Source organism: Mauremys reevesii, linkage group 2 (genome assembly GCF_016161935.1).
Source record: "Mauremys reevesii isolate NIE-2019 linkage group 2, ASM1616193v1, whole genome shotgun sequence".
NCBI lineage: Eukaryota > Metazoa > Chordata > Testudines > Geoemydidae > Mauremys > Mauremys reevesii.
In genome coordinates this window covers 201,991,528-202,018,541 of record NC_052624.1, presented here as the reverse complement: position 1 = coordinate 202,018,541, position 27,014 = coordinate 201,991,528, and the positions used below count along the sequence as shown (strand labels likewise).

Below are 27,014 nucleotides of genomic sequence, written 5' to 3'. Positions count from 1 at the left end.
AGAAAAAAATAAACTAAAATAGTAGTGTTCTGCCATCATTTTAATGTATTTGTTGTTCCAAACAATATTTCTATTTTCCAGAGTCTTTTTAAAACCACTTTTAATAGCAGAATAACTATACCACCAGCCTGGCATACTATATACCACGAGTCACAGATAAACTAGTTCCTACACTAATTTACACCCCATATAATCCTACTGAGTTTAGTGGAAATTTAACAAGGTAAAAATTGGTGCAGAGCCTGGCCTTTTATAGGCCAGTGGCTCTTAATGCTTCCAGACTACTGTGCCCCTTTCAGGAGTCTGATCTGTCTTGCGTACTCCAAGTTTCACCTCACTTAAAAACTACTTGCTTACAAAACCAAATATAAAAATACAAAAGGTGTCACAGCCCACTATTACTCAAATATTGCTGACTTTCTCATTTTTACCATATAAATCAATTGGAATATAAATATTGTATTTACACTTCAATGTATAGTATATAGAGCATTATAAAGAAGTGATTCTCCATATGAAATTTTAGTTTGTACTGACTTCACTAATGCTTTTTACGTAGCCTGTTGTAAAACTAGGCAAATATCTAGATGAGCTGAAACTTGATGTAACCCTAGAAGACCACTCTGTACCCCTAAGGGTACACATACCCCTGATAGAGAACACTGTCATAGGCTATAGTTAATTCTGCTACTATAATATACTTCCCATTCTGCAAACAATATTCTGTAGTGCTGAATGAGGTATAAATGCTTACACTGAGTACATAAATTTGTCACTACTGGAACAAGATCTATAGAATTCCTTGTTTGTTTATGGTATAATTCTCATTTTCAATGTATGCAATCACAGTAATACTATAAAACACTAAAACTCAATTTCTTCTCCATAATAGCCATGCATCGTCAAAGAACATGGAAGTCCAGATCCAACGTTTATATGAAATTGGAGGAAACATAGGTAAACATTCTGAAAATTCAATTCTAAATTTCTTAATTCTCCATTTGTTTGATATCTTTACAGAGTAGAAGCTTCTATACTGCAGTCCCTCTGCAGAATGAAGGGCAAAATGTAGAGTGATCCAAAGCCCAGTAGTCAATGGAAAGATTCCTGTTGACTTCAAGGGCTTCAGAGAAGGTTCAGTGACCAAGTTCAGCTTATAACAACCTGATAAAGACATTGCTGCAGGACCCCTAGTCAATGTCTGTGTTCCTACCAAGTTCACCTGACCTATTTTTACTTTTCTCACACCTTCTTCATGCCTTCTGCCGTGTAATCCCAATAGTTAGAGCACCCTTCTTCTCCTTGCTTGCCAGCAAATTCCCTCCCTACATTTAAATATATTCTCAAATCTCATTTCTCCCTTGATACCTTTCAGTAAGACCCTCCCCAAAACTTGAGATAGAAATGCAGGGGCTGGGAGGAATTCAACAACTCCCTGTGTGCCTATGTTTATTTAGATTGTAAATTCCTTGGAGCAGAACTATATCCATGTTCTGTATAGTGCTGAGCAACCTTTGAAATAAATATGATAGTAACAATGCATTGAAATTCAATGTGATCTTACCCAAAAGGCGAAGAAACAAAGCTTTTAATTCAATATTATACAACTACATTGTTTTCCTTTCTCCTTTCTTACTAAAGATTATTTTGGACTATGTTTTAAATCTTTGCTTAGGCAGTTCGTGCTCAAATGGGAGTATATCTGCAACATAGAGTTTCTTTTTATCAGTGCCAGTAAGAAACAATATATACATATAGGGATAAGAAGGAAGGTTATTGGTTACAATCCCTAAACTGAGAGATTCATGCAGAATAAGGATACCTACAATTATGTTCATGGCAACAATATGGTTACTGTTTATAGTGAAGCCACAATGCTGGTGCATTGAGTGTATAACTAAATGGAGTGCAAGGAATTTTCCAGGTGAACCAGCAAGTGACAGTAGATTGATCATTAATTAGAAACAATGTAGAGCAGATTTGCAGAAGCATCCTTTTCTGCATTATAATAAAGCAGAGACACTGCCAGCCAGCACAGCAAAGGTTAAAGAGAGCCTTTGGGCCCAGCTAGCCCCGCCCCATTAGACCTGCTGCCAATGCCAGGCCTGGTGAGGCAGAAAAGAAGAGTGTAGCTCAGTTCAGGGCTGACTGAGGAAGAGGCAGAAGCTAGCTGCCTCCCAATCTGAGGGGAAGGAGCACTGGCCTGCCAGCCAAGGCAGCCAGCAGGGAATAAGCACTGTCTCCCCAGCCAAGGGAGACTGCAAAGGAGACCTAGGAGCCTCCAGCACCTAAGGTAACTGAGCGAGTGATCCCCAGAGACATTGTGGGGCTTGCCCTCGCCAACATGCAGATGCCCCACCCAAGGAAGCCTGGGACTGTGGCAAGGCACCACCCAAGAGAGGACCTACAGGAAGGAAGCGGCCCAGCAAACTGTACTAGAGGGGCCACGCCCCAGACTGAACAGACTGATAGCAGGTTGCCCAGGACAGTGGATTTTGACTCTCTCCTCCCCACCCCATTCAGGAGTTGATGTACACAGGACCCTGGGCTGGGACCTGGTGGAGAGGGTGGACCTGGGTCCTCCTACTCCCCTGGCCTTAAAGACTCTGTCTCCTCAACCAAGCAATGGGGTTGAGAACCACATGCTCTAGCCACTAGGCCACCCAGACCTCCAAGCCACCTGTTACATGCACATTCAAATTGGAATGTGCACACACAAAACCTGACTCGCTTCTGTGCAGTTTGGAAACTTGCTCAAGCACACTTCTGAAAATCTAGGTCTGTTGGATTTATCAGCATACCGAGAACAATGTATGAACAATTACTCTTCATTTTTGTTTCAGGACTGCATTGTTTGGACCCAGATGCATACATGTTAGATGTTTATCGTGCAAATCCTCAAGCAGAATGGGTGATAAAACCAAAATCAAGTTGAAGCTTACAAAGATATCACACCTCAGTGATTTGGAAAAAAGCCAAAAAGATGGCAATGATGCCTTCCAGCTCAAGAAGACCTGGCCACAGATGAAACCAAAGCATTTGTTATTTTATATATATTCCTCCCAACGTACTTTACCATTGAGCCTTTCCAAATACCGAATAGGTCATGAGAGCTGTTACTCCAATTTATGGAAAGTTATACAATGGTGACACTCACATGGATTATATTTGTGCCAGTTGTTCAATAGACATGAAGGAGGAAGGAACAGAGGTACTTAGACAAAACCTGTGGAATAGAGTATTTTTTTTTCACTTCTTGACTTGATGCTGAGAAAACACATTTTTATAAACAGATAACACAATGACATCTGAGAATGTAGTGAACGCTACCGACTGCAAGGTAATGCAAAGGAATCACATGGTATGCAAGAAGGGAAACACATCTATTAAACATGGACTATGGGAGCTGGACTGACAGCAGTGCCAAAATGTGTTTATGTGATAAACTCGAACCCTTCTGTCAAAAGCAAACCAGTTTATAACGTAAAATGTACATTGTTACAATATTTGTGCCGCTGACTCACTCCTCATTAGTAGCTGATACTGAGGAGAAAGAACTACTGTGTAAAGACAAACGTACTGTTTATGTATGTTGTACTGTATATGTTACTACTATCAGCCTTCTGATACATCTTTCTCCAGTGTTGACCACATACCAATGTATTTGTAGCACCACTGCCTCGCAAATTAAACAATACGTCCTTCTCCCTCCCTCCCTACTCTACACGGGGCTCTGAGAGAGACACTACTCTTCCCCTCCAGTTTTCACTGACTAGTCAGGGGTTTAAAATGTTTTCTGCATAATTATCTTAATATGTGTGCTGAAGGTCTTAAAGAGGCCATTTACAGACATTACCCTTTCTCCAAAACCTAGTATTTTCTAATTTTTAGACTAATTGTTTTTCCTTAATCTATTTTAGTTGAATGTGTAACTAGTTTTTAGTCTTGTCAGCCGTGTTCAGAAGAAAGATCTTGTCTGACACTTGTGTACTGAGGCAGGCATTTTTAGGTTTTTCCTCTTCGTAGAGATGGAGAAGAAGAAGAGTTAGAGTCATAGACTTTAAGGTCAGAAGGGACCACTATGATCATCTAGTCTGACCTCTTGCACAATGCAGGCCACAGAATCTCACCCACCCACTCCTGTAATAAACTCCTAACCTGTGTCTGAGCCATTGAAGTCCTCAAATCATGGTTTAAAGACTTCAAGGTGCAGAGAATCCTCCAGCAAGTGACCCGGGCCCCACGCTGCAGAGGAAGGTGAAAAACTCCCAGAGCCTCTGCCAGTCTGTCCTGGGGGAAAATTCCTTCCAGACCCCAAATATGGCAATGAGCTAAACCCTGAGCATGTGGGCAAGACTCCCATTACCCAGCCAGACACCCAGGAAAGAATTCTCTGTAGTAACTCAGATCCCATCCCATCACAGACCATTGGGTATATTTACTGCTAATAATCAAAGATCAATTAATTGCCAAAGTTAGGCTATCCCATCATACCACCCCCTCCATAAACTTATCAAGCTTAGTCTTGAAGCCAGATATGTCTTTTGCCCCTCTCTGCACCCCATGGAAGGCTGTTCCAGATGACAAGTAGGATTTATTATTATTTAACATTGCTATTGTGGTAGTGCCTAAAGGCCACAGGCGGGTTGGGCCCCACTGTGCTAGGCACTGCACAAACAAGTAATAAATAGCAGCCCCTGCTGTAAATTGCATACAGTCTAAAAGATGAGATTTAATAGGTCAAGACAAACAAACAGGCTGGGATGGGGTTGGGGAGCCAGTATAACAAATGTATTTACTAGAATATGCCCAATTCTTAGCCAGTCAGTAGCAGTGCCACAGCCCTCCAGCTGGCTAGGCATGATCAGGCTGTACTCTACTGCATGCATAGACATATGTTTGCACATTTGCTAAGAAGAGATGTGGTGATGCTCTAGCAATCAAGAATTTCTTTCTCAAGCTGCAAAAACAGGAAGTTATAGATCCTTCAAATTTAACAAGGGATATTTCTGCCATTGGCATATTTACTGTATGATAAATTCATCTGTGGTATGACCTGTGTAATCACTTGGGTGGTTTTTTTCCTTCCATGAATTGGCCACAGGAATATAGAAAAAAAAATTATCCTTCATTCATGAGGTAGCAATGGATAACTGTTACGAACTGTGTCCCACAAATTAATGTGAAGTACTTTATCTTGATGAAAGACCATGTAGCTTGTGATGGTTTGCTACATCTGTGTAATTACTATTGTTATATATTTTGAAATCTTACTTTAGGTTTCAGATTACTCTATATTATGCCCTCCACTACACCCATGCAACCTTATTGGTGGTACTTAGTAAGCAAAGCCAATCTGTGGCATATGGAATATTTCACTTTTTGAGTTGACCATATAGGGGGCAGAATTTGGTTTCCTGTCTTCAAGCTAAGGGTAGGATAAAATTTAACAACATTGGGTACCCTCACCTAAATTTTGCAAACTTGCTTTTCTTCAGCTCCAGGGCATAATCTGAATCTTTGCCCAATTCTAGCTAGGATAGTTCTAGCACAGCTGTAATAAAAACAATATATTTCTTGTTTTCACAACTCTTTATTCATGTGTATTTGAGAGACGTAGGCCAGTGGTTTGGGAACAAGACTAATAGCTCAAATGTTCTAGTATGGATTCTTACACTGGTTCCTTCTGTGGTCAAGTCACTTAATCCCTCTGCCCCCATGGTCTTAACTATAAAATAGGGGTAATAGTGCTCTTCTCAGAGGGGTAGCATAAGAATTAGTTACAGTCAAATTCTGCTCTCAGATATGTGCATGCAACCCCTGTGAGCTGAAAAGGCATTGTAAACATATCTTATAAAAGGATAAACAGCTCCTAGGGATTTTATGTGCAAAATCCTTTGAATGTGAAGAGCAGTATATAAGGACAAAGTAATGTTATATTTATTACCACTGAATGTGAAATCTGATTTCACAGAAATCCTGCACATCAGAAATGTTATCTTGGGTTCTTCATTTTAAATGATTTATCAGAAGTATATTCAAACACATTTAACTTCTCCACCTTGTCCCCAAGCATTCAGACTGTAACTTACTCTGTACGTTTTGGACTCTCAAATGTAGATTCCACTGGAAATCTTGCTAAAACAAATACCGCTATACATTACACATGAAGGAAGGCTGCTTGGAATACCTTAGCCACATCCCCTCTTTGCACAGGGACAGAGGAAAGCCAAATTTGATTTAAGCAAATCCATCCTTTGATACTGAAATGATTACTTTTTTAATAAAAACTGTCTGTCACTTTAATCCTTGCATAGCACATAAGTATTGGACTAGACTCTACGAACAGTATACAGACTGGTAATGTAGGGCCAAAATCTTGCTGTCATTGAATTAAAAATTAAAATTCCTATTGACACGAAGGAGAGAAGGAACTAATTACTTGTCATATTTATTGTAAGTTGGTGTTGTTACTTATGTTACAAGTTTTACATTGGCCACATTGGCTAACAGGAAAATAAATATTACAGCCAAAATGTTCAAGCCTGGGGTCTTGACATTAGGCCTACCAGTTTGAAAAGGTTGGCTTAGGTTTTTGGATTTCTGCTTCCATTAGCAACAGTTTCATTCAAAGTGGTTACATGTTGGTTTATTAGGTAACAAAATTGTGCAGTGAAATATTAATAAGGGCCTGAACATGTTTAGGAGTAGAACCTATTCAACAACCTCCAGAGATGCCTTAAGTGTTTACACGCTCCATGGGCTGCAAAAAGATCATTTTCTGCATCAACACACTAGCTCTAGGCATGTAAGAAGTAGTTATTAGAAACATATTGGAACAATCCCACTCCTTTTCATATTGCTAATGTCTTTATATGTGTATATACACTGTAAACTACCTCAGTGCATTTGCCAGGAAAAAAAATTCTGGCTTAGAAGCATTTTATTCCAAAGCTTCCTTAGTAGTAGCATTGCCTACTTCTGCTTGCCTCACAGCCTTTGATACTGCTGCGTTAACAATGTTTCCTTTCAGTGGGCTAGATCTGGAAATCAGCCAGTTTTAAAAACCAGAATGACTTATTTCTTGCTAAGAAAGAAATTGCACACCAGACGTGTTGCCTCACTCTTTGATCTTATATCTGGTCATATTCAAAACAACTGTAGTGAATCATGGGAGGTTCGAATGTTAGGTAAGAGATCAGTTTTTAGAACACCCTAACTATTTCAGATGGGGGGGCAGTTTTCCATAATATGTCATTCCCTTGGAAAATAATATGATGCCATTAGGTGAATCAAATGTTTGTATGTATATTTTTCCTTACCTCTCCTTGTTAGAATGTTGACTGTTTTGTTACAATAAATTTCACTCTCTGCGTAGTAGTGTAATGTAGAACATGTACATTGTATTTTATCCATGACAAAAATAAAAACAATGTAAACTAACCCTCTCGTAAAAATTCTCACTGCATTTTTAATACATGGTTACCTGGGAAATGGGTAAGTCAGGATTTTGGGAAATGAGTCAATTTTATTTTAAAAGCAGCCCCTTTGTGAGGGCACTTAGAGAACTACATGGACAAATTTAGTACAATAATAAAGGGCCTGATTCTGTCACCCATTCTAAAGTACAGAAATACTCTACTAGGGGTCGGCAACCTTTGCCACATGGCCCATCAGGGTAATCCCCTGGCTGGCCACAAGACATTTTGTTTATGTTGACCGTCCACAGTCACAGCTCCCAGTGGCTGCAGTTCACCATTCCCGACCAATGGGAGCTGTGGGCAGAGGCACGGGCCACAGAAACATGCTGGCCACTGCTTCCCGCAGCTCCCATTGGCTGGGAATGTCAAACCGCAGCCACTGAAAGCTGAAGGGGGAGCCGTGCCCGCAGACGGTCAATTTAAACAAAATGTCCCGCGGCCTTCCAGCCAATTACCCTGATGGGCCGTGTGCCAAAGGCTGCCGACTCCTGTCCCATTGGACTACCTAGGGAGTAAGGTATTGCTAACAGGCTGAAATCCTGGCCTCATTGAAATCAATGGCAAATCTTCCATTGACTTCAGTAGAGCCAGGCTTTCACCAACTTTTAAATAAGTGGCAGAATTAGGCTCAAAATGAATAAGGAAAAATCCAAACAAAATGTTAAAAGGCAAACAAAGGTTTTTTTAAAAAACAATACAAAGGAGAGTTACATCATAAAGAAGCTTGCATATCTACAGTAGATCCATGGTTGAGAGCCAAGCCCATGATCCTGGGAATCACAAGTCATTACCATCCAATGACTGTTCAGTGATCTATTCAGTGAAATGAATTGGTTTACTCTGCTTAGGTTAGTGTGACTTAGTATCCCAAAAACATCAGCTTAGGTCCCATTGCTTCAACACATAAGCAAAGTATTGAATGCAGGTAGAGGAAAATGCACTAGGCAAACCATAGGTGTGAGAGGGCCATTCAAAGGCCACTCACTCAAAGCGCAGAACTACTCAGCAGCCTAAGATCTGCAGAGTTGCAAGGCACCATATGGACCCCCAACCCCAACACTGGTTTCCAAAGGAAATAGCTGCTGTGCTCTTCAATGTGGATTAGTATTTAACACCAGTGCCTGAAATGCAGAATCTAGTCTCTGTCCCCTTTGGCATGGGAAATGAGGTGTCTGGTTTACCATGCACAGCATGGTGCACGTTTCTCCACACCATGCAGTTGCTGCCTGTGCACCAACTGACCATGTGACATTTCAGCCAATCTGTAACTCCCCTTCTATACTGACTAAGGGATGGCAGGAGCATTAAATGTTTGGTATTGAGCAAAAGGGAATGGAATAAAAGCTAACAGAGAAAACAAATATGAAAGAGAAAACATAAATAGGAGGATTCTGGTCATCTGTTAAGTCACATTCAGTATACTAGCATTATTTGCTTTATATCATCACAATTATGCCATTAGCTTCCTGTGCCTTCTGCTGGATGCTTGTGTCTTCTTGTGTATCGCACTTCATAGTAGCCGGTTCTTTTCTTACAATTAAAGTGTACAACTACTACACCACATGAAATAATGCACATTCTATTGTATTTTCACTGTATGGTCCAATTTTATTTTTATTATAAAAGACCAATATAAAATACAACGAAATACTGTCAAGCAAACACAACACATCTTGTAAACACTGATTAATAAAGTTTCCAAAAGAGAAAAATACCTAATTAATGCTGTTAACATTTTAGTAGAGGTATTGGTTGTATAAAACGATTTTAGTTAAAAAATATAAGCACAGAACTTCTTCTAAAAATATTTGTCCTGAGTTGGAAAGTTAACAGACACCTGGGGTTCTCATAAAAAAAAATCACCTCTTCAGTAAGAAATTTTAAAACCCATCTCGATCCCAAAATCCTTCCCTGAAGTTTAGTGCTCAGCCCCGGGGCACGAATGAGGAAATACGCCACGCAGGTCAAAGGCTTGGCTGAAGTCATAGGATTCTACTTGTTGGCCCTTAACCAGCTTAAGGTTTCTCAAACACCCATGAAACGAGCTCTTGCTTGTCAGACAGTTTTGCTTCATATCAGCTGAAAAAGAAAATTGAAATACCTAGAATCTGCTTCTATCGGAAGGGGACGGAAGTGGCATGTGAAGAATGCTAGCAAGTGCCAGGCTTAGAAGTTATTAATAAAAATCATTGGACATAGAAATAGGGGCAGCAGAGCACCAGATTCTACCAGCATCAGTGGGAGTTGAGGATGCTCAGACCACTCAGGAAGTGCTCAGTGCTTGCAGGCTTAGGCTCATAGTTTTCAAAAACTGCCACATGGTTTGCACCAGCCAAACTAGACAGGCAATCCAGTCAGCAGTAAGGGAAAGAAACCACCTCAGCCTGAGGGAAGGGAGGCAATAGCCATGCCACAATCACTATTACAGAACAAGCTGGTTTGGAACCCAGCATATCTTCTACCAGGACATTGCAGCTGCTAGAGCTGCATAACCTTGTACTCCTTGACGTTAGTCGCTCCCCCCCAGTCCATCCCTTCATGCTGAACTACATGGAACTGTTTACAAGCTCTATTGCATGATACAAGAGGTGAAACAGTGCACTGAATGCTTTCTGCAGCACTGTGGTGGATGAATTTCTCCCTTCTTGGCACCTATGATACATATTTCCAAGAGGAATCTTGCTAGAGGAACAATTACTGTTGCATTAGCACCATTTAAACAAACCTAACCCCCATAAAACCTTCCATGGAATCCTAGGAGATCAAGCAGTAGCCATGCTTGATGGTGTCATTCATTAATAGCTGTAAACATGGTGATGTACAAGTGCAAAGTATTATTCCTAAAGCTTTCCAAATGCTTAAAAGTCATATTTGCTCTGTAGATTTCATCAATCTAAACTCTTCATAACAAATAGGCCTAGTGACGTTACACTCCATATTCTTTATGGAAATATGCTTATGATATGGATATGGCATAACATATACTTTGTGTAAGATGGCTCATGTAAGATATCATTGGAAAGGTTATGATTTACTGAATGTGATTATCCAGTTTGTATGCCTGTCTCATTTCTGTATCTGAAGTTAGGAATATTGACCATGTATCTATATTTCAGATGTGTTACTTTGGGTGTCACCCACAACTAGCCCTTCAGGTACAACAATGCAAAGCCAGACAGGGCTGATGGCCCATCAGCAAAAAGACAAAGGACTGTGGAAGAGTTTAGTCTTCCTGTGGACGCTTGAGACAGCCTACAAGTATTGGCTGCTATGACCCTGCCCGGAGACATGTGATTGAGCCACCTGGTACTGGAACTCCCCAACCCCTGTTGGAATGCCAGTGTTTTTCCACTGGAAGACAAAGGGGTCCAACCCGTCACAGGCCTATCTGTTCTAATAATAACTACTGTTTCAGAGATCAATTTACGTGGGTGTTTCCCACTTTGTTTAATAATTCATCATCGTCTGACATCTATTCAGGCTCAATAGAAGTATGGGTATTAAAAAGCTACAAATAAATATATTCACCATGCTTGCAAAGTGGCCAATTTTCTGATGTTACAAATGCAATCTTTTTAATGGGTAAATTCAATGCAAAATTTGGCCTAACCCAAATTATGGCCTACAGTACAATTTAATCTTAAAAGCACTACACTCTATTTTTCTTGGCATTATTATAATTTAATGACAATAAATATTTATATGAAAAAGGAAATTGTGCAGAGCAATTGAGACCTAGAGATAAATTTACACCCAGTGTCTCTCTTGGCCTGTAGAAACAGTCCCTCACAGACCCAAGTATAACCCCCTCAATGCCAACTGTAAAGGCATCACTGTCTTGTAACCGCAACTCCTAACTCACTACATCTAACACATTGTTGTCATAGTATTTACCTATTAGCAATGCCGTGTAAGGTATCAAATAAAAGTTTATACCATACTGCTCATCATAAGTAAGGCTACGTTTTAGTCGGGGTATTTTTAGTAAAAGTCATGGACAGGTCACAGGAAGTAAACAAAAATTCATGGCCCGTGACCTGTCCATGACTTTTACTAAAAATATCTGCGACTAAAACTTGGGCGGGGGGTGCTATGGGTGCTGGGGGAGGTGGCCTAGGACCCTGCTGGTGCTGGGGGGGGGGGAGGGCTGGGCCACGGTGTACGGCCCAGGCCCCCTGCTGGTATGCAGGGGGGAGGCGGGGCTGGCAGGGGCTCTCTACCCAGCTCCCTGTCCCTGCAGCTCCTAGGTGGCAGAGGGGCACAAGCACGGGCTGCTGCAGCTCCCATTGGCTAGGAACTGCAGCCAATAGGAGCTGCAGGGGCAGGGCCTGTGGGCGCGGGCAGCACGGAGATCCCCCCTTCCGCCCGGCACCTCCACTGCTTAGAAGCTGCAGGGCCATGCCAGTGGGAGCCCCCCACCTCAAGGTAAGGCCCTCCAACCCCCTGCCAGGATATTTCAGGCATCGGTTTATGGGGTTGAGGCAAGGACTTTAATTCAGCTATGGCCACACCGCAAACAGAGACAAACGGTGTGGTAGGAAGTGGCCCAGGATAATGTGAGCAGGGGGCAGGCTGACCTCAGGCCATCCTACATGGTTACACTTTCATGGCCCTGGCCAGGACCTGGTGGAGCAGGAGGTTTTCCTACCCCAGGCCAAAGTCCCAACTTCTGACCCCAGGAAGGACAGGGCGAGGAGTTACCAGCAAAGAACCAGTCCAGCAGGGAACTTATAAAGAGGGACTGAGACATACTGAAAAAAAGACTGAAGTTGGAGTCCCAGACCACTAGGCCAGCTGACTGACCAAACCACCTTGCTTCAATCACTTAAATCCCTATCTTTGTTAATAGACTTCACTTTGTTTTATCCTAAGTAAATCCTAGTGCTGTAACATTAAACAAAGTGTGAATGCTTGTGTGTAACCTGATGTGTACACTGTCTCTTTGGAGGCAGCAGACTTGGTAATTACTGTGAGTGTCCAGTGACCGGACTGGATACCATGGAGGAGCTTGGGCTCTAGGGTGTACCAAGCTTTACCTGCAAGGCAAAGTAAGGGCTGGCAGACTCCTGAGAACTCTGTCGGGGGTGCCTAACAAATGGGGATGACAGGGAGCTATCACTCAGCTTAGCATCAGCAAGTCTCTCTCTTACTAAGGCAGAGGGGTAACAAAAGGTCACCCGCAGTTCCGGGCACCCAGAGAAAGTGTCACACCAAGTAGTTGGCAACCTCCCCTCCACTGCAGAGAGGGTGGGATCTCAGAGGACAAGCACAGCCCCATAATGCGTCATGCTAGCCATGTGGCATGGCCACAGCAAGTGGGGTGAGCGTTGTATAAATGCCTACACAGATGGTGGGGGGAGGGGAAATGCTTTGATATGCCCATTGATACAGCACACCCTCACAAGATGCTCCACAAGTGAGGATCCTGTGTCACCTCAGATTGAAAAGTCACCTCATTCCATGGAAACCCCAAGGGAGGGAAGTATTTCACAAGGTACAACTCTCCTCCAGTGTTAGGGTTGAGACTTGGCAGGGAAGTGTAAATGTACACCTTCTTGTGCCAAGTTCAATTGATCTAGTTCAATAAATCCATATCAAAAGAATTTCTGCCAGAATCAATTTTTCATGACCGGGGTTAACCCATCCTCCACAAAGTAAATTCCGGAGACTCAAAAAAGTTAATAGGCCCTTAGCATAGCTGTGATCTCACATTACATTCACTAAGTTATTATGGTCTATGCACTTTGTGAACTAACTAGTTAGCTATTTAGTGAGAGAGAAATACTACAGTACATACCTGGATAGCCTCCAACATAAATGGGATTGTTTGTATCTGCAGATGTTGACTGGATGTGGGGATTATCAGCCTGAACCAAATTCCCATCAATCATCAGAGCAATGCGATGTTTGCTTTTGTTTGCTTGAAGCTTGTGCCACTTTCCATCACATAAGCTATTTGCACCTCGTGGTTCATATGTGGCTGTTATTCTGCCAGCTCCATTGTTGACATGGAACAAAACCTGAACAAATAACCAGATGCCAATAATGACACAGACAGTAAGAACACGTGGAGCAATTTAATTGAATAAAAGCATATTCTAGCTGCTGCAAAGAGTTCCTTTTTTTTTTTTAAATAAATGCCTGACGATTACCCAAAGCACAGTAATCAATTTAATTGCTGGAGTTTAATCCTTATTAAAATATTTTCTAAACCTAACCATGATACATTAACAAGCTAGGCATTCTTTATTTGGGATATAAATGTTTGCTATAAATATGGAGACTGGGTCTTCTACACCAATGTACTTCCACTGACTTAATAGGTATTACACCTGATTTACACTGGAGCACTAAGACCATCATGTCCAGTAATTGCTTCAATAGGGCAGCAGTTATGTATAGGATGGGAAACCACTAAGTCAGTGCCAATGTGTTTGTGGATACGTATGTATGAATGTGTGGTTCTATTTCTTCTTTCATTTTTCTTTTCTTTTTTAAACAGACTAAAAGACATCTTTTTTGTGTTGACTCTCAAACATGTAAATATTACCTCAAAACAAGGGCAAATTGGGGAAAATATTTAAAAGCAATGTATTATTTACTTATTTATTTGGAGTGGGCAACTATGAACTGATTGCTACAAGATACTTTCTGTGTAGCTTTCTGAATCATAATGACCACTGAGACCCGGAACACAGTTAATTACCGGGAGTACTAACCAGAAAGATTGCAGTTCCCTATAATGGAGGCATGGCTAGCAGCTGGGCATTTTTGTACCCATAAAAAGATGGGAATTCTTGACTTCAGACATAGCCAGCTCTACCAAATCTTCAATATTTAGATAAGCAATTTTTGTTGGGAGCATTGTCTGCAAATGGATAAACTGGAGTGTGGGATAAGGAATTGTTACTCTATTGTAATAGGGTGATGAGCTCCCTAGTCAACAGCATTACATGTAAGTTGGTTCTTTTTTCTTGGATGCGGAAGATTTTAAATTGTCTGGGTAACAGATAATGAGAAATGTCCTGATGCACAGAGGGCTGAGCTGAATAGCCACAGGCTCCCTCTCAAGAGAGCCTGGGCACTATTGGGATTAACATGAGGAGGCAGAAGCCTGGCTCTTGCAGTGAGCTCAAACTACTTATTTATTCATGGTGCAAATGAGCAGATAACACCGTAAACTAGGTGATTTTTGTAGTTGGCAATTTTTTCCCTTTTTAATTTATTTAAATAAAGAGATGTTTTTATATACATATCCCGATTCTTCCCTGCAAGTCCCCACTTTTCCCACTAGCTTTGGGACTCTCAGAAACCTAACAATACTTTGGTAATGCTACCGTTTTCCCGCATGTTCACTAAGGTGTCCAAGGATGCCGTGTCCGTTCTAATACAGATGATAGATGAAGAGATGATAGTTAGGACATGAAGCCTTTAGGATGAGTGTATGCATGGGGGAAAATAGTGGTGGACAATCCCACCAGCCCCCATGTCTCACATAAAGGCATAAAAGCCTCCACCTCCATAAAAAAATACACTTAATGGAAAAATATTTCCTGTAAATTCACAATAGTGCTTATGAGATGGCTTGGTTCAAACAGCCATTGTGTTTTCTTTGGGTTCTGTTATTCTGAGCTGGCTTATGCTTTTCTTCACTGCTGAAGTATCATTAGGCAGTCTCACTGAAAAGTTTTAGATAATGTTGTTAGCTTTTAGCTTTGTCAATTGTATCCAGAAAGAAATATAATTCAAAAATATAATTTATACTTGAAAAGTAATCACAGAATTTGTTTTTAATTCAATTTAAAAGGCCTCATCTGTTTACATTAATCCCGTTTTAGAGATTTATAGTTCTCCTTTGTTTTAACTGTCGCCAAAAAGGGGACTAAATCTTGTACTATTTTCTTTTCCTAAGTAAAATTAAATTGATGGATTTATAAATCAGTTTTATAAATAACTATGACTTCTAGCAAAAGAAACAGGGAAACTTAAGCCAACTTTCTTATATATACTTTCCTCCAAGCTCTTCAGTCTCACTTTAAAAGAAAATGATTGAATGCATTATGATGACTCATTCCATTTCCAGACAATTTCTCATCTCAGAATAACAATAGGACTTTCACCTATGCTAACAAAATTCTTGCTAAGACACAGCAGCTAAATACTTTCTGCAAGAGCATGCTTGGATAAGGGCAAGTTTAGCTTAATTGAAAAGGGTACCAACATATATGAAAGGTATTTTGGTGGTCCAGCAAACAGCATACACAGTATAGTAGCTAGTCCAACTAGAAAGGAAAGCACAAATTATTCAGGCTGACATAAGTACTATTGTCAGTAACTATAGGATGAGGAGTCCCTGTGCTGCTTCACATTGTGGTGAACATCATGATGTGAACCCACCTTCCTTGTGACCAAAAGTTTGCCCCAGATTACATGTTGTATTTATGAATCACGGCAACATCTTTGTTTCTATCACATTGTCTTCTGGTCTTTTGGTTTCATCACTTATTACTGATGTAATGCTCAACACGTCTGACTTTCCCATTTTGCACAAGCCTTGGAGAACTATCCCTAAATTCAGCTCCCCTAGTGAGTGTCCCCTACCTATGCAACCCACCTTGCCATTCACAATCTCCAGTCCAATAGCATCTACTTTAGCACTACTAATTCCAAGAAGAACTCCATTCATAGCCATGGTGCGGAACTCAAACGTAACATTCACATCAGATCGGACTTTATAACCTTCTTTGACTGAAAAATAAATGATAAGCATAAAGTAAAAGATTAGGCATGTGACAGGTTTGGCAATATTCTGCAATATATCTTTGTATTGTATTGAGTTTATGTATCATTGTGGGCCAGGGATTGTATGTAATTCCATAGGGTAGGGTAACCACAGCCCCTCCAGGAACTAAGAACAGTGGGCAAATTCTCTCAGGTTGAAACACCCCAGAGAGGCACCAACTCCTGTGGCAGGCTTGCTTATACTAGTTCAAAGTAGATTCTCCAGAGGCCAACAGACAAAGAATGCAAGGCCTTCTTTCTGATGCAGCAAACAGACAGAACCCTCTGTCCAAGGGGAGGGTCCCAATCCTTAGGGAAAGGTTCGAAGGATTGACATGGGCCAGAATCCTTATGGAAATGGTAGGAGTGATCTCTGGTAAACTTCTTGGTGTGTGTGTGTGTAGGTTCTTTATTATTTTTAATATGTTATTTTTTCTGTAATGCTTTTACCTTAAGAATAAATGTATTTGCTTAGAGAAAACCATCTGGTAACTTAGCAATTAAGCTGTTTATTAAAGACTGGCAGCAGGGAGACTGCATGGAAAAGCTTCAGCAGCAGGAAGCCTTCCCCACTGCCTGAGCCTTTCCCTGCAGTGAGGAAAGATTCCATCAGTGGTGTGGCACAGGACACCATACTGCTAAAAACAGCACTGTGTGGGGACCTAAAGATGTATAGGGTGCATATCCACAGGGTTTAAGCATATCTTTACTCCCCTAAGCAGTGCCTCACCATCTACCCTGCTATCTGTACCCATGCTAGGGGGGCATGCAGTGTTTATACTCTATAAATGGGTGTGAGGAAAGTGCAGTGCAGATGTGCCCTAAGAGTGGGTGCCATTGCATGGAGGGGGAATACAAGTGCAGTTGCCCTGAACTGTGACAAGTAATCAATAGTACATGTAATAATTAATAGGCATGATAATTACCCTGACTGGACAGAGTTTTTGTTGGAAAGCTGTTTGTAGACTATAATCCAAATTCAGAAACTATGTGTAAAAGTGGTGAGAGTTAAAATTCCCTTACATGCGGTGAAGTTCCCTTTCACTCATTTAGACTCTTACATCAGTACATTGGGCTTAAGTAGATCTGAGGGAGTTTACATTGGTGTAGTTCAATATGTTGAGGAAACGGAAAAAGTCAGAGGTGCTGGAACATTTTGTATAGTGGGGGTGCTGAGAGCCATTGAACCAAATTGTAAACCCTGTATATGATGGAAACCACTTCAAGCCAGGAGGTGTGGCAGCACCCCCAGTTCTAGCACCTATGGAAAAAGTGTAAAGTGAGCACCATCCTTTTTCAAATTCACTCCTTTATACCTTCTGATTCCTCAGCCTTTAAATTACACCAGTTTAAACTCTTACACACACACACCCCACTGTTTCTTTTCTCAGCTGGAGAAGAGTTATGTCTTTTACTTGTGTCAGAGACTCCTTTGCAGACTGCCAGATCATTAGCGAGTGGGCAGGGGGCAGTCTTGGACATAAAGGGGGAAGAAGTCAGTTAGAAATACATACCCAGAATATACAATAGTTGAATGAAGTGTCATTTAATTATGTTCGTTGCATCTAGACATAAAATTGATGTGTTTTCATGAGCACTAATTCAATAAGCTATTGATTCTATTAATGACACTTACCTAGAGCAGCAAACCCGCTTCCATTAAAGAAAGTGCCTTCCTGTGCTGTTGCATAACATTTATTCACAGCAAGGATGGAGATGGGGCTCTCTTTGTTGAGTTGCTTGTTGTTAATCATCACATTGCCAATGCATGCAGGGATACTGTGAGTGACCTGAGTGTAGTGAGATATGACAGTTAATACATAAGGCAAATTTAGGGTGACCAGATGTCCCGATTTTATAGGGACAGTTCCGATTTTTGGGTCTTTTTCTTACATAGGCTACTATTACCCCCCACCCCACGTCCTGATTTTTCACACTTGCTGTCTGGTGACCCTAGGCAAACTGCAGGCTGATCTCTCACAGCAATGCCTGACATCACTGTAAATTAAGGATTCTCTGAAGAGAACATTCAGGGATTTAAAGCACCAACATAATTATTTATATAGTGCCACAAATGTATATGATGCCTTACAGCAGTAAAAATAGACAGAGTATATCAAAACTGCCTAGAAATGCTAATAGTCAAAGACATATGCTTGAGGGGCCTATTCCTTCTGTGATGCAAATAAATGAGGAGTTTGCCATTGCCATTAACGGGAACAGAGAACAAGCTCATAAATTAAAGGCGCTTGAATTTGCTTCAGTACGTTATTATGAAAATCACTAGTATTTCTAACCATTGTTTTGATTAAATTATAGATTCAAAGTGTTCACATCTTTGTTAGCCTGTAATACAGTAAGTCCAATTATGGAAGAGGTAAGTGTGAAGTTACAATATACAAGGAGGCAGACCATCTAGTCCAGTATCCTAGCCCCGTCAGTGACCAGTACCAGGTGCTATAGAGAAAGGTGAAAAAACCCTGTACTGGAAAATTATGCTTCCTAACCCCAGATAGTTGGGGCTTAGCTTATGCTATGAACCATTTGGGTTATCTCTTATATATTTTTAACAAAGATATTTTCAAAAGAAATCTTACATTTCCAATATTTCTAGCTGTATAATCTAAAGGAAGCCCTCCCAGATAGAGCTTCCCCTCCACATCCAACGTGTTAACATCTCCCAGAGCATTAACTGCTGCAGATTCCTGTCCATCGACGGTGATTATGCCTTTTCGTTTAACATACTCTGTCTTTACCTAAAAGAAATAGCAAAGTTTGTGTCAACCTGCTGCCCACAATAAGAGTGGGCAAGATCCGTTTCTGACGATGATTTCAGAGACTAGATTGTGTTAGCATGCTGTATTTGGAGTTACTCTTAGAAGTCATCTACAAGTTGAGGTTATTTCAGAACGCAACAGCATTACTGCTCAAGGGTCTTCATCCTCAAATCACTGACGCTCAAACACTCCATGGCCTGCACTGATTGCCTATTGTCCTGCAAGTGCATTTCAAGGTCTTACTATTAGTATTTAATGCATTAAATAAAACGACGAGTCTATTTTAGTTATATTTAAGTTTCTGGCTTCAAAACTGCTGGTGGGGACCATAATTCTGTAATATTCTGCCCCTCAACATATACTAGAGCTCATCTGTGGTGTCTCTGACTGTAGCTCATCTTTGCTTTCTTTGTGTGGTAGCTTATGTTGTCTGTTGCTCTACTTGTATTAGGCATGCAAGACAATATTCTGAGGATTCCCAGGCTGGATGTGGAAGGTGGCACCGCTGTGCCATCCATCCCCACAGAAGCCCCCTCAGGTCTCCAGGCATGGAGAAGAAGGGCAAGGACTAATGGGATGTATATTGTCTTCCCCACCAGAGTCAAGGAAAATTCACACTAAAGTTAATGCTGACAGCGTTAGTTCTAACCTTTGTGTGTAGCTCCAGTGTAGCGTGGAACCCAACATCCTCACAAAGGGAGGAGCCTCCCAGAGACAAGGGGGTCCAGTGGACCTCTGCTGACAGGGAACCAGAGAGAGAGGCAAGGTATACAGATACAAGGTCTCTGCACTGAATCTCTATTGGATTCTCTGACATCTGTGGCCAACACACGCGCTTTCTCTACATTGCACCAACTCCTGCCCCTAATGGAGGAATCTGCAGAAAAATTCTGTGATGAACCTGCTAAGCAGGGACTACATTTCCTATGAGTTCCCTACCCACTGCACATCCCCTTCCTCCTGGCCAGGTAGGAGGAAGGACCCTGAATGAGGAAATGACTAGGCATCTTTGGGAAGCAGCAGCGAGTAGCAAGGATCTGCAGAGAAGCTGGGTGCAGATAGGGAACCCCCACCCCAGGAACTGTGAGCAGAGCCATGTGTGGAACAAGCTGTGTCTGCCAGACACTATAGCTGGGCGTAGATCTGTGTAGGGCTTATGGGGGAGCAACAATGGCTGGAGAGCAAGCCAGTGCAGCAAGGTCCCAATGAGAGACACTAACTGAGCCTGGCCTGGAAACCTGCAAGCTCCTATTTGCTTGAATAGAGACCGGACTGGAGAGAGAGACCCAGGCACTAGGCATGAAGATCCCTGACTCAACTGGACTGTCCCAGGGCTCTAACAAGAACTGCTACTGTTCTCTTTGAACTGTAGCTGTTTAAGCCTCTGTACCTATGGTATTTGCAACCTTTCCTTTTCCTTCCAGACCTAGTTAAAGACCCTTTTCTCTTAACCACATGTCTGGGTGATTATTCAGATCCGCAAGGGCTAGCACCAGAAGGCTTAGCTGTTGGAGCACCTGCAATGTTTGCCTCCAAATCATGGTACACCTAGCATGTTACTGGCACCTTAGGGGTTCGGTGTTCTCCAGCCCTACTACTTACAACTCCATGCAGGCAAACTCAGAGTTTCCAGGCCACTCTGAAGGATTTTCCCATAGAAGGGATGATTGCAGCTTTGGCTTATTACCCCTCTTTTCATTAAATAATTGTCTCTCAATAAGCTGAAGTACTTTATAGGCTACAAGGTGCAGGACTGACTTCACAGTTAATAAGAATAAAAAAGAGAAGTCCATTATTCAGTGGCCAAGTCCTGCATGCAAACACTCTTGCTAATGTGTGGATAAGGCAAGCAAAATTGATTGCAGGTGAGGTCAAGCCTCTTGGGTACCTACCGTGTGCCATTTGCCATCACTGATGGCCACAGGGTGAAAGGCTACTGCTTTTCCTTTTCCAAGATCAAATAAGAAATAGAGTTGTCCCCCATGAAGCTGAAGGGCTGCATAATCAATCTGGTTCTGGTGAGCCAGGTAGTAAATCAGGCCACTAGTGGCAAAGGTTCTCAGATTCAGCTGGATAGAAAGTCTAGACAATAAAAATAAAATATTTTTCAAATCCTTGTTCTATAGTGATAGAAAACTTCCCTTAAGACTAAAAGTTATTGGTTTAAAAAGGACCAAAGCAAATTATAACCCATTAGATATGTTTGAGAGCATAACCAATAGAGTTACCACAATAAAAAGTATTTCCATATATCAGAAACACACAAACAGCTTGTCACAGGGTGAGTGGGCTCTTTAAGGGGGGTTGGATTCAGCTGCACCTTCGGAGGAGGGGAGGGATAGCTCAGTGGTTTGTGAGTTCAATCCTTGAGGGGGCCACTTAAGGATCTGGGGCAAAAATTGGTCCTGCTAGTGAAGGCAGGGGGCTGGACTCAATGACCTTTCAAGGTCCCTTCCAGTTCTAGGAGATAGGTATATCTCCAATTTTTTTTTTTTTTAAAAAGGCTCAGCCCACTTCTCCAGGTAAAGGAAATGAGCCCTGGGCTAACCTGGTAGAAGCCTGTGACTCATAGCCAGGCCTGCTGGGATATATAGAGAAGCCTGAGTTCAGGGAGAGACTAAAACGATCAGGGAGATGCTTCTTAGCACATAGACAGATATCTAGGGAGTGTATATAAGAGCAGGGTGGGAAGGCTGGAAACCAGCCTACTGGTGGAAAAACTGAGCAGGAAGACTCTCCTTAGCTCTCAGAGCAGGTGGCCGGAGGAGTGAGTGCAGAAGGGGGCTCCTGCAGGGCATCCAGAGGGAACTGAGGAAGAAGTTTCTGGAATAAGACCTGGCTGGAATATTTTGGGAGGGGAAGGAAAACTCTGTGAGAGATTTAGAAGCCCACAAGGGGCACAAAGGACAGCTATGCCTGAAGAGGAAGTCTGGGAGACTCTGATTTTGAGTTAAACCATTACTTTATGTTAATAAAGAAGATCCTGGGAGAGTAGTGTAATTACAATCCACCAGGTGTGGTGCTTTAGTTGATAATGGCAGAGTAAAGAAACTAAGGCAGAGGCAAGGTCTGACGCTGGGTTTGGGGAGAAACCCTGCTCCACCACTCCTTCATAGAAATTGTTCTCTATTATGCAGCTAAATGCAAGACTATGTGTCATGTGTAATTCAAGATATACCTACTTCCTTCTGACGGCTGACTGATTAAAAAGCAGTACTATGTGGCTCCCTTTAGCAAGGCCAAACTGGTGGGCACCGGGAACATGATCTGGTATTGAATCCTGTGCACACTGTCCCTGTTAATGAAAGAGCTTCATTAAAGAGAATACTCCACAAGAGGTATTAAAATATTTTGTTGCTTAAATAGTACTGTTTTATGGCGACCTAGCTGTGCTGTATTCTCCGTGTGCAACTGCCACACTGGAAAAAATGTGAAGTGTACTGTAATAGCAATCGCCTGACCTCTCAGATGGTTGGGACATTTGGCAGGCACAAAGAAAACTAGTTATAATGACTAGCCCATGCTTCACAGCACTAACACAAAAGTCTCTGCTAGTTAGGTGTTACAGCTTTTGATTTATTAATTTACTTCCAGTTTACTTATTCATTAGTCTCTCAGTCTTTGTCTCTGGGAGGTCAGAGTAGAATTTTGGTGTGAAATTCCTTAGCTACTCTTGGGGAGATATTCTCACATATTCAGAGCATCAATAGCTCTGAATCAGAGTCTGAATCGAAATTATAATACAGGTCTCAGACGGCTTAGCATTTCTTTTTATAGGCATGTGGTATAAAATCCACAAAACCTATCTCCTCCTCCCACATAAAAATGATTACCAGACACTCAGGAAACACTCAGTTATAAAAATACACAGCCTCAGAAAGAGAAAAGTAATGCTGCAACATGTTCTTGGGAATCTAGCACACACAGGTATTGTGCGAACTACACATAGACCCAAGACTCACAGGTAAAGACTGTGATACGATTATTGATCATGTGCCTCCACAATGGTCCAGGCTTCCTCCTCAGCAATGAAAGCACGGCAGGGACTAGCAACTGTATGCACATGACCACTGAGTTTTTATGGTGACATAACATCGATTCAATCAACTTTAATTTGCACTGCAAATCTCAACATAGATCCACTTTGGCAGGAGAACACGCCTAGAATAGCAACTACTCTCTAACTTCACCTGCCTTGAGGGCTATATCCCCCTTTTTTTATGGAGAACTCCTCAGTTGCAAGTGTACAGGTGGCTGATCATTGGCACACTTAACTGCATTTCCCTTCCTCACGGCCTTTCAGGTGTAAGGCCCAGAAGTGACTGCTGTACAGAGGTATAGTATGATATACTATTGCTTTTTCTCTTACAAACCATCTTTTCAAGCCCTTGTTCATGTCCTTTACATTCATCTCTATCTCTCCATGGCACAGAAGGGAAGTAAGCGTATGGCTCTGTATTTGGGGTTAACAAAAACACAGCTAGGATAGACCTTGCTCCCCCATCAATACTCACTTTGCCGACAGGGGCAGCATGCACTAAGTTTGTAGTATGTACTTTCTCAATATTGGTAAGAGGCCGCAGTGGAATTGGCAAAGGCCGCAGTTCTGGTTGAATCTCAATATCTTCTGCTTGGATGGCAGGTTTAGGCTTCTCTGAAAGCAAGCAGCTGTCCATATCTACATGCTCGTACCTCACGGCAGTGGTGAAATCCAGAAGCCTGGGTTTACAAAGGAGAGGGCTCTGAGTAGAGGAAAGTACTTTACAAGAACTTACCCACTTGTCAATGGGTGAAGACTTGCACGTCAGTGGAAAATGCTTCAAAGGGGTTAAGCACAATGGGAGAAAATCATTAAAGAGTATCCTCTAATTCTATACAACAATATTCATGCAACAGTTTTCTTGGCCAATTATCTTATTTGTGCATGCAAATCAGATCACTGGGAACCCAACTGTGTTTTGTGCAATGTATCTACATACACTAAAGGCACTTTTGAGTCTGACTGAATTTCTGAAAACGTGGCCTGCAACACTCATTGATGCAAGTTTGATACTAATCTCTTTTGCATTTTACTATTTATTACAGAGTGCTGGCATTATGCTTGCCCACAGTACAAAAAAATAATTAGATATGGTCCATTCGCTGGAGATCTTATAGTCAAAAGCAACAGTTTTACAGCAAAAGCTGCATCCGACGAAGTGGGTATTCACCCACGAAAGCTCATGCTTCAAAATGTCTGTTAGTCTATAAGGTGCCACAGGATTCTTTGCTGCTTTTACAGATCCAGACTAACACAGCTACCCCTCTGATAGTTTATATTTTATATTCACAGGAATGCAGTTCCATTCTCCAAAAGAGTGCTGCCATTTACTCTGACTTACTGCATGTTAAAGATCAGATTTCTAATACAGCCGTAAAAAGATCCTGTCATCTTGAACCCAGAAATGCCCTCTCCTGCTGGAACCCCACCAGCGTAGAAGTTGGAAATATTCATGGGGCTCGTTTCTGCTGACAAGCCAAGTCTCAGTTCTGCAGGATTACTTTCATCCACTTGTACTATTATCATCCTGAAAGGGTGAAGCGGAAAAATCATTCAACAAGGAACTTAATTTCAACTTCAGTAATGCCATGTGCTAAGAAATAAAGATTCAGTGGCTCTGGAACACTTTTTATAGTGGGGGTGCTGAAAGCCAGCAAAACTGTAAAGCACTGGTCCCCACATCTTTTACCTCATGCCCCCCTTACTCCTGTCTGAACCCCTCTCCCATCCCCTAGAGCTGGGGCTGGGAGCAGAGCCCCTAGCATGGGGCCGGCAGCCGGGACCCCGGGTGCCGGGCCAGCAGCCAGAACCCTGGGTGCGGAACCAAGAGCAGAGCCCCGCGTAAGTGCAGCACCCCCCCCACACACACCCTAGTTCCCACGCCTATGTAAAGATTCAGTGATTTTGATAATCCACCTACACCATTTACAGCTAAAGAGGTTCTTTGAAGAATATTTTATTATTTAGTAGGATGGATTTGTTGAGTAGCTTTAAAAATGTGATGACTAATCCGGTTACAGGAGTAAATTGGACATGTATGTTTCTTAGTCAAATAAGTAAATAGTCAATTAACTGTCTATTTTTTCTAGCAATATTTAGTACATTTTACTCAGGTGGTCCAGACTGTCTAAAGCTTTCAAGGGAGCTTTCATGCACAACTTAATCACTGGAAGTATGTAATTAGCATATAAATCAGGACTCTTCCATTAACAACAGAAACACACAACCCTGATTATTCCACTGAAATGAGCTAGCTAAGTCAGTTCTTCAGGGAACATGGTGAACTGACAATGACATACAGTAATTAAACAAGTGGTACTGTTCACAGTCACATGTACCTCTTATTCCGGATCAGGATGACAGAATGTTCTTGCCCATCACTGTATGTTCCATTAGCAGGCTGGAGGATGATTTTTCTAGTACTTGCTCTGTCTCCTGCATTAATATGCACTGCAAGATGACCATCAATCAGCATGATGGAAAAGAAGGGCTGTGGAGATTTAATCATTCCATTAATTTTTTTACTGCAACTGTTTTCTTTCATACCCTATCAATAATACTTAAAAGGGTGATTTGGTCAAATCTGCCACCAAATTTAGGTGTTATAGACAAACTTTGATGAACTCCACAACCAAAAGAAAACATCCATCATTTATTTTATTTGTTTTGTTTATTTTTGAAATTTCAATGGAAACAGTTCAAAAATAAAATACCAAAACACAAACTGGCCCCTGCAGTGTTTGCAAGTCAAACATTGTAACACTTGTGATAGTGAATGAGAACAGATAAAAGCTAGAGAACTAAGCCTTCTAACTAAAGAGACATGAAAGCTGAGAGTCCCCCTGTCCATGGTAAAAGCTCAGGTAAAAACCCAATCTCTTTATATCCCCATATGACAGTGCTAAAGGAAGCTGTGATGCTGTCCTTGGATGCTGCTTGGGAGCTCCATCTTTCATACCAGCCTCCAAATAGCAGGTGTTTGATAAATTTGAATCCAACCACCACCACCTGCTGCTGGAAAGGGAAAGCAGCATTGTCTCTCCCTCTGTTCTCCCTCTCATTCCAGAGCCTCTTGAATGTTGTAGGTTGAGTGGGTCTCTACTATCCTACCCTTCTATCAGCCTCCTGGCTGCTACAATCAGATGTCTAGGGTGCCTTCACTCTACTTCCTACCCAATCTCTGTGTTTGGGTCTTCCTCCCCACTGCCTGCCTCTGTTGCTGTTCATAGCTTTTCGAAGTAGTAGCAGGGTGAAACTGACCTGATTCTTTTCAATTTCAACCTGTCCACATAGAAGCAGCAAAATCAACAATATTCACTCTGCCACAATTCTGCAAAACCATGAGCAGCAGCAGAGGTATTGGAGTTGTCTGTCTGCAGATTCAGGAACACAACACTGCATTGGTTTGCCTTTGGCCCATATTTGGAAGACTTTCTTTGCAACCATCAGGGCTAGATATATATTTTTTAATTTGTAGGGAAAGTTTACATTCTGAAAGAGTGGATGTCATTTGCTTGAGAAAAACTTTCTACTCACACCCCAGTGGATTTTTTTCTAGCATTGCTATCCAGTTTATATTCTTAAACTAAACAGGTGATCAGACATGTTGAAGCAAAGTTGTGAAAAAGTATTTAAGGTTTAAAAGCAGTTAGTACCAACCAAATGTGCTTGTCTGCGTCGTCGCTTCTCCATTCCTTTGCTGAGACCAGCCAAGATGATGCCACTACTGTTCTTAGTAGCAAAAGTTACCATCAGTTCTGATTCTGGAGACAGGGACTTAGGTAGCAACTCAATGTAGCCATCATTCAAGATGCTAACACTACGGATAGGCTGTTTTGCAAAAGGAGAGAAATAAATGATAGCTTTTGTCCCCTATGAGATGTCCAGTGTGAAAGAACAATACCAATGGTGGACTAATTGATAATTTCTCAACAA

The 27,014-nt window shown here is 41.7% G+C and overlaps 2 protein-coding genes across 14 annotated transcripts in view; one reads left to right on the top strand and one right to left on the bottom strand.

The window, feature by feature from the left end:
• Positions 1–4,163, top strand: part of ARHGAP28 (Rho GTPase activating protein 28) — a 101,463-nt gene extending 97,300 nt beyond the window's left edge. For all 12 annotated transcript variants that reach the window (XM_039527036.1, XM_039527029.1, XM_039527028.1 and 9 more), the window contains 2 exons: positions 893–957; positions 2,844–4,163. In XM_039527036.1, coding sequence (XP_039382970.1) covers positions 893–957; positions 2,844–2,935 — 157 coding nt within the window. In that variant the 3' untranslated portion in view covers positions 2,936–4,163. The remainder of the gene's footprint in view (positions 1–892; positions 958–2,843) is intronic.
• Positions 4,164–8,944: 4,781 nt separating this feature from the next.
• LAMA1 (laminin subunit alpha 1) overlaps positions 8,945–27,014 on the bottom strand; it is a 142,603-nt gene continuing 124,533 nt past the window's right edge. For both annotated transcript variants that reach the window (XM_039527579.1, XM_039527580.1), the window contains exons 53-63: positions 26,739–26,909; positions 25,418–25,569; positions 24,421–24,606; positions 23,554–23,758; positions 22,222–22,334; positions 20,932–21,121; positions 18,860–19,018; positions 17,899–18,052; positions 16,096–16,229; positions 13,279–13,501; positions 8,945–9,560 (exon numbers count right to left, since the gene is read on the bottom strand). In XM_039527579.1, coding sequence (XP_039383513.1) covers positions 9,400–9,560; positions 13,279–13,501; positions 16,096–16,229; positions 17,899–18,052; positions 18,860–19,018; positions 20,932–21,121; positions 22,222–22,334; positions 23,554–23,758; positions 24,421–24,606; positions 25,418–25,569; positions 26,739–26,909 — 1,848 coding nt within the window. In that variant the 3' untranslated portion in view covers positions 8,945–9,399. The remainder of the gene's footprint in view (positions 9,561–13,278; positions 13,502–16,095; positions 16,230–17,898; positions 18,053–18,859; positions 19,019–20,931; positions 21,122–22,221; positions 22,335–23,553; positions 23,759–24,420; positions 24,607–25,417; positions 25,570–26,738; positions 26,910–27,014) is intronic.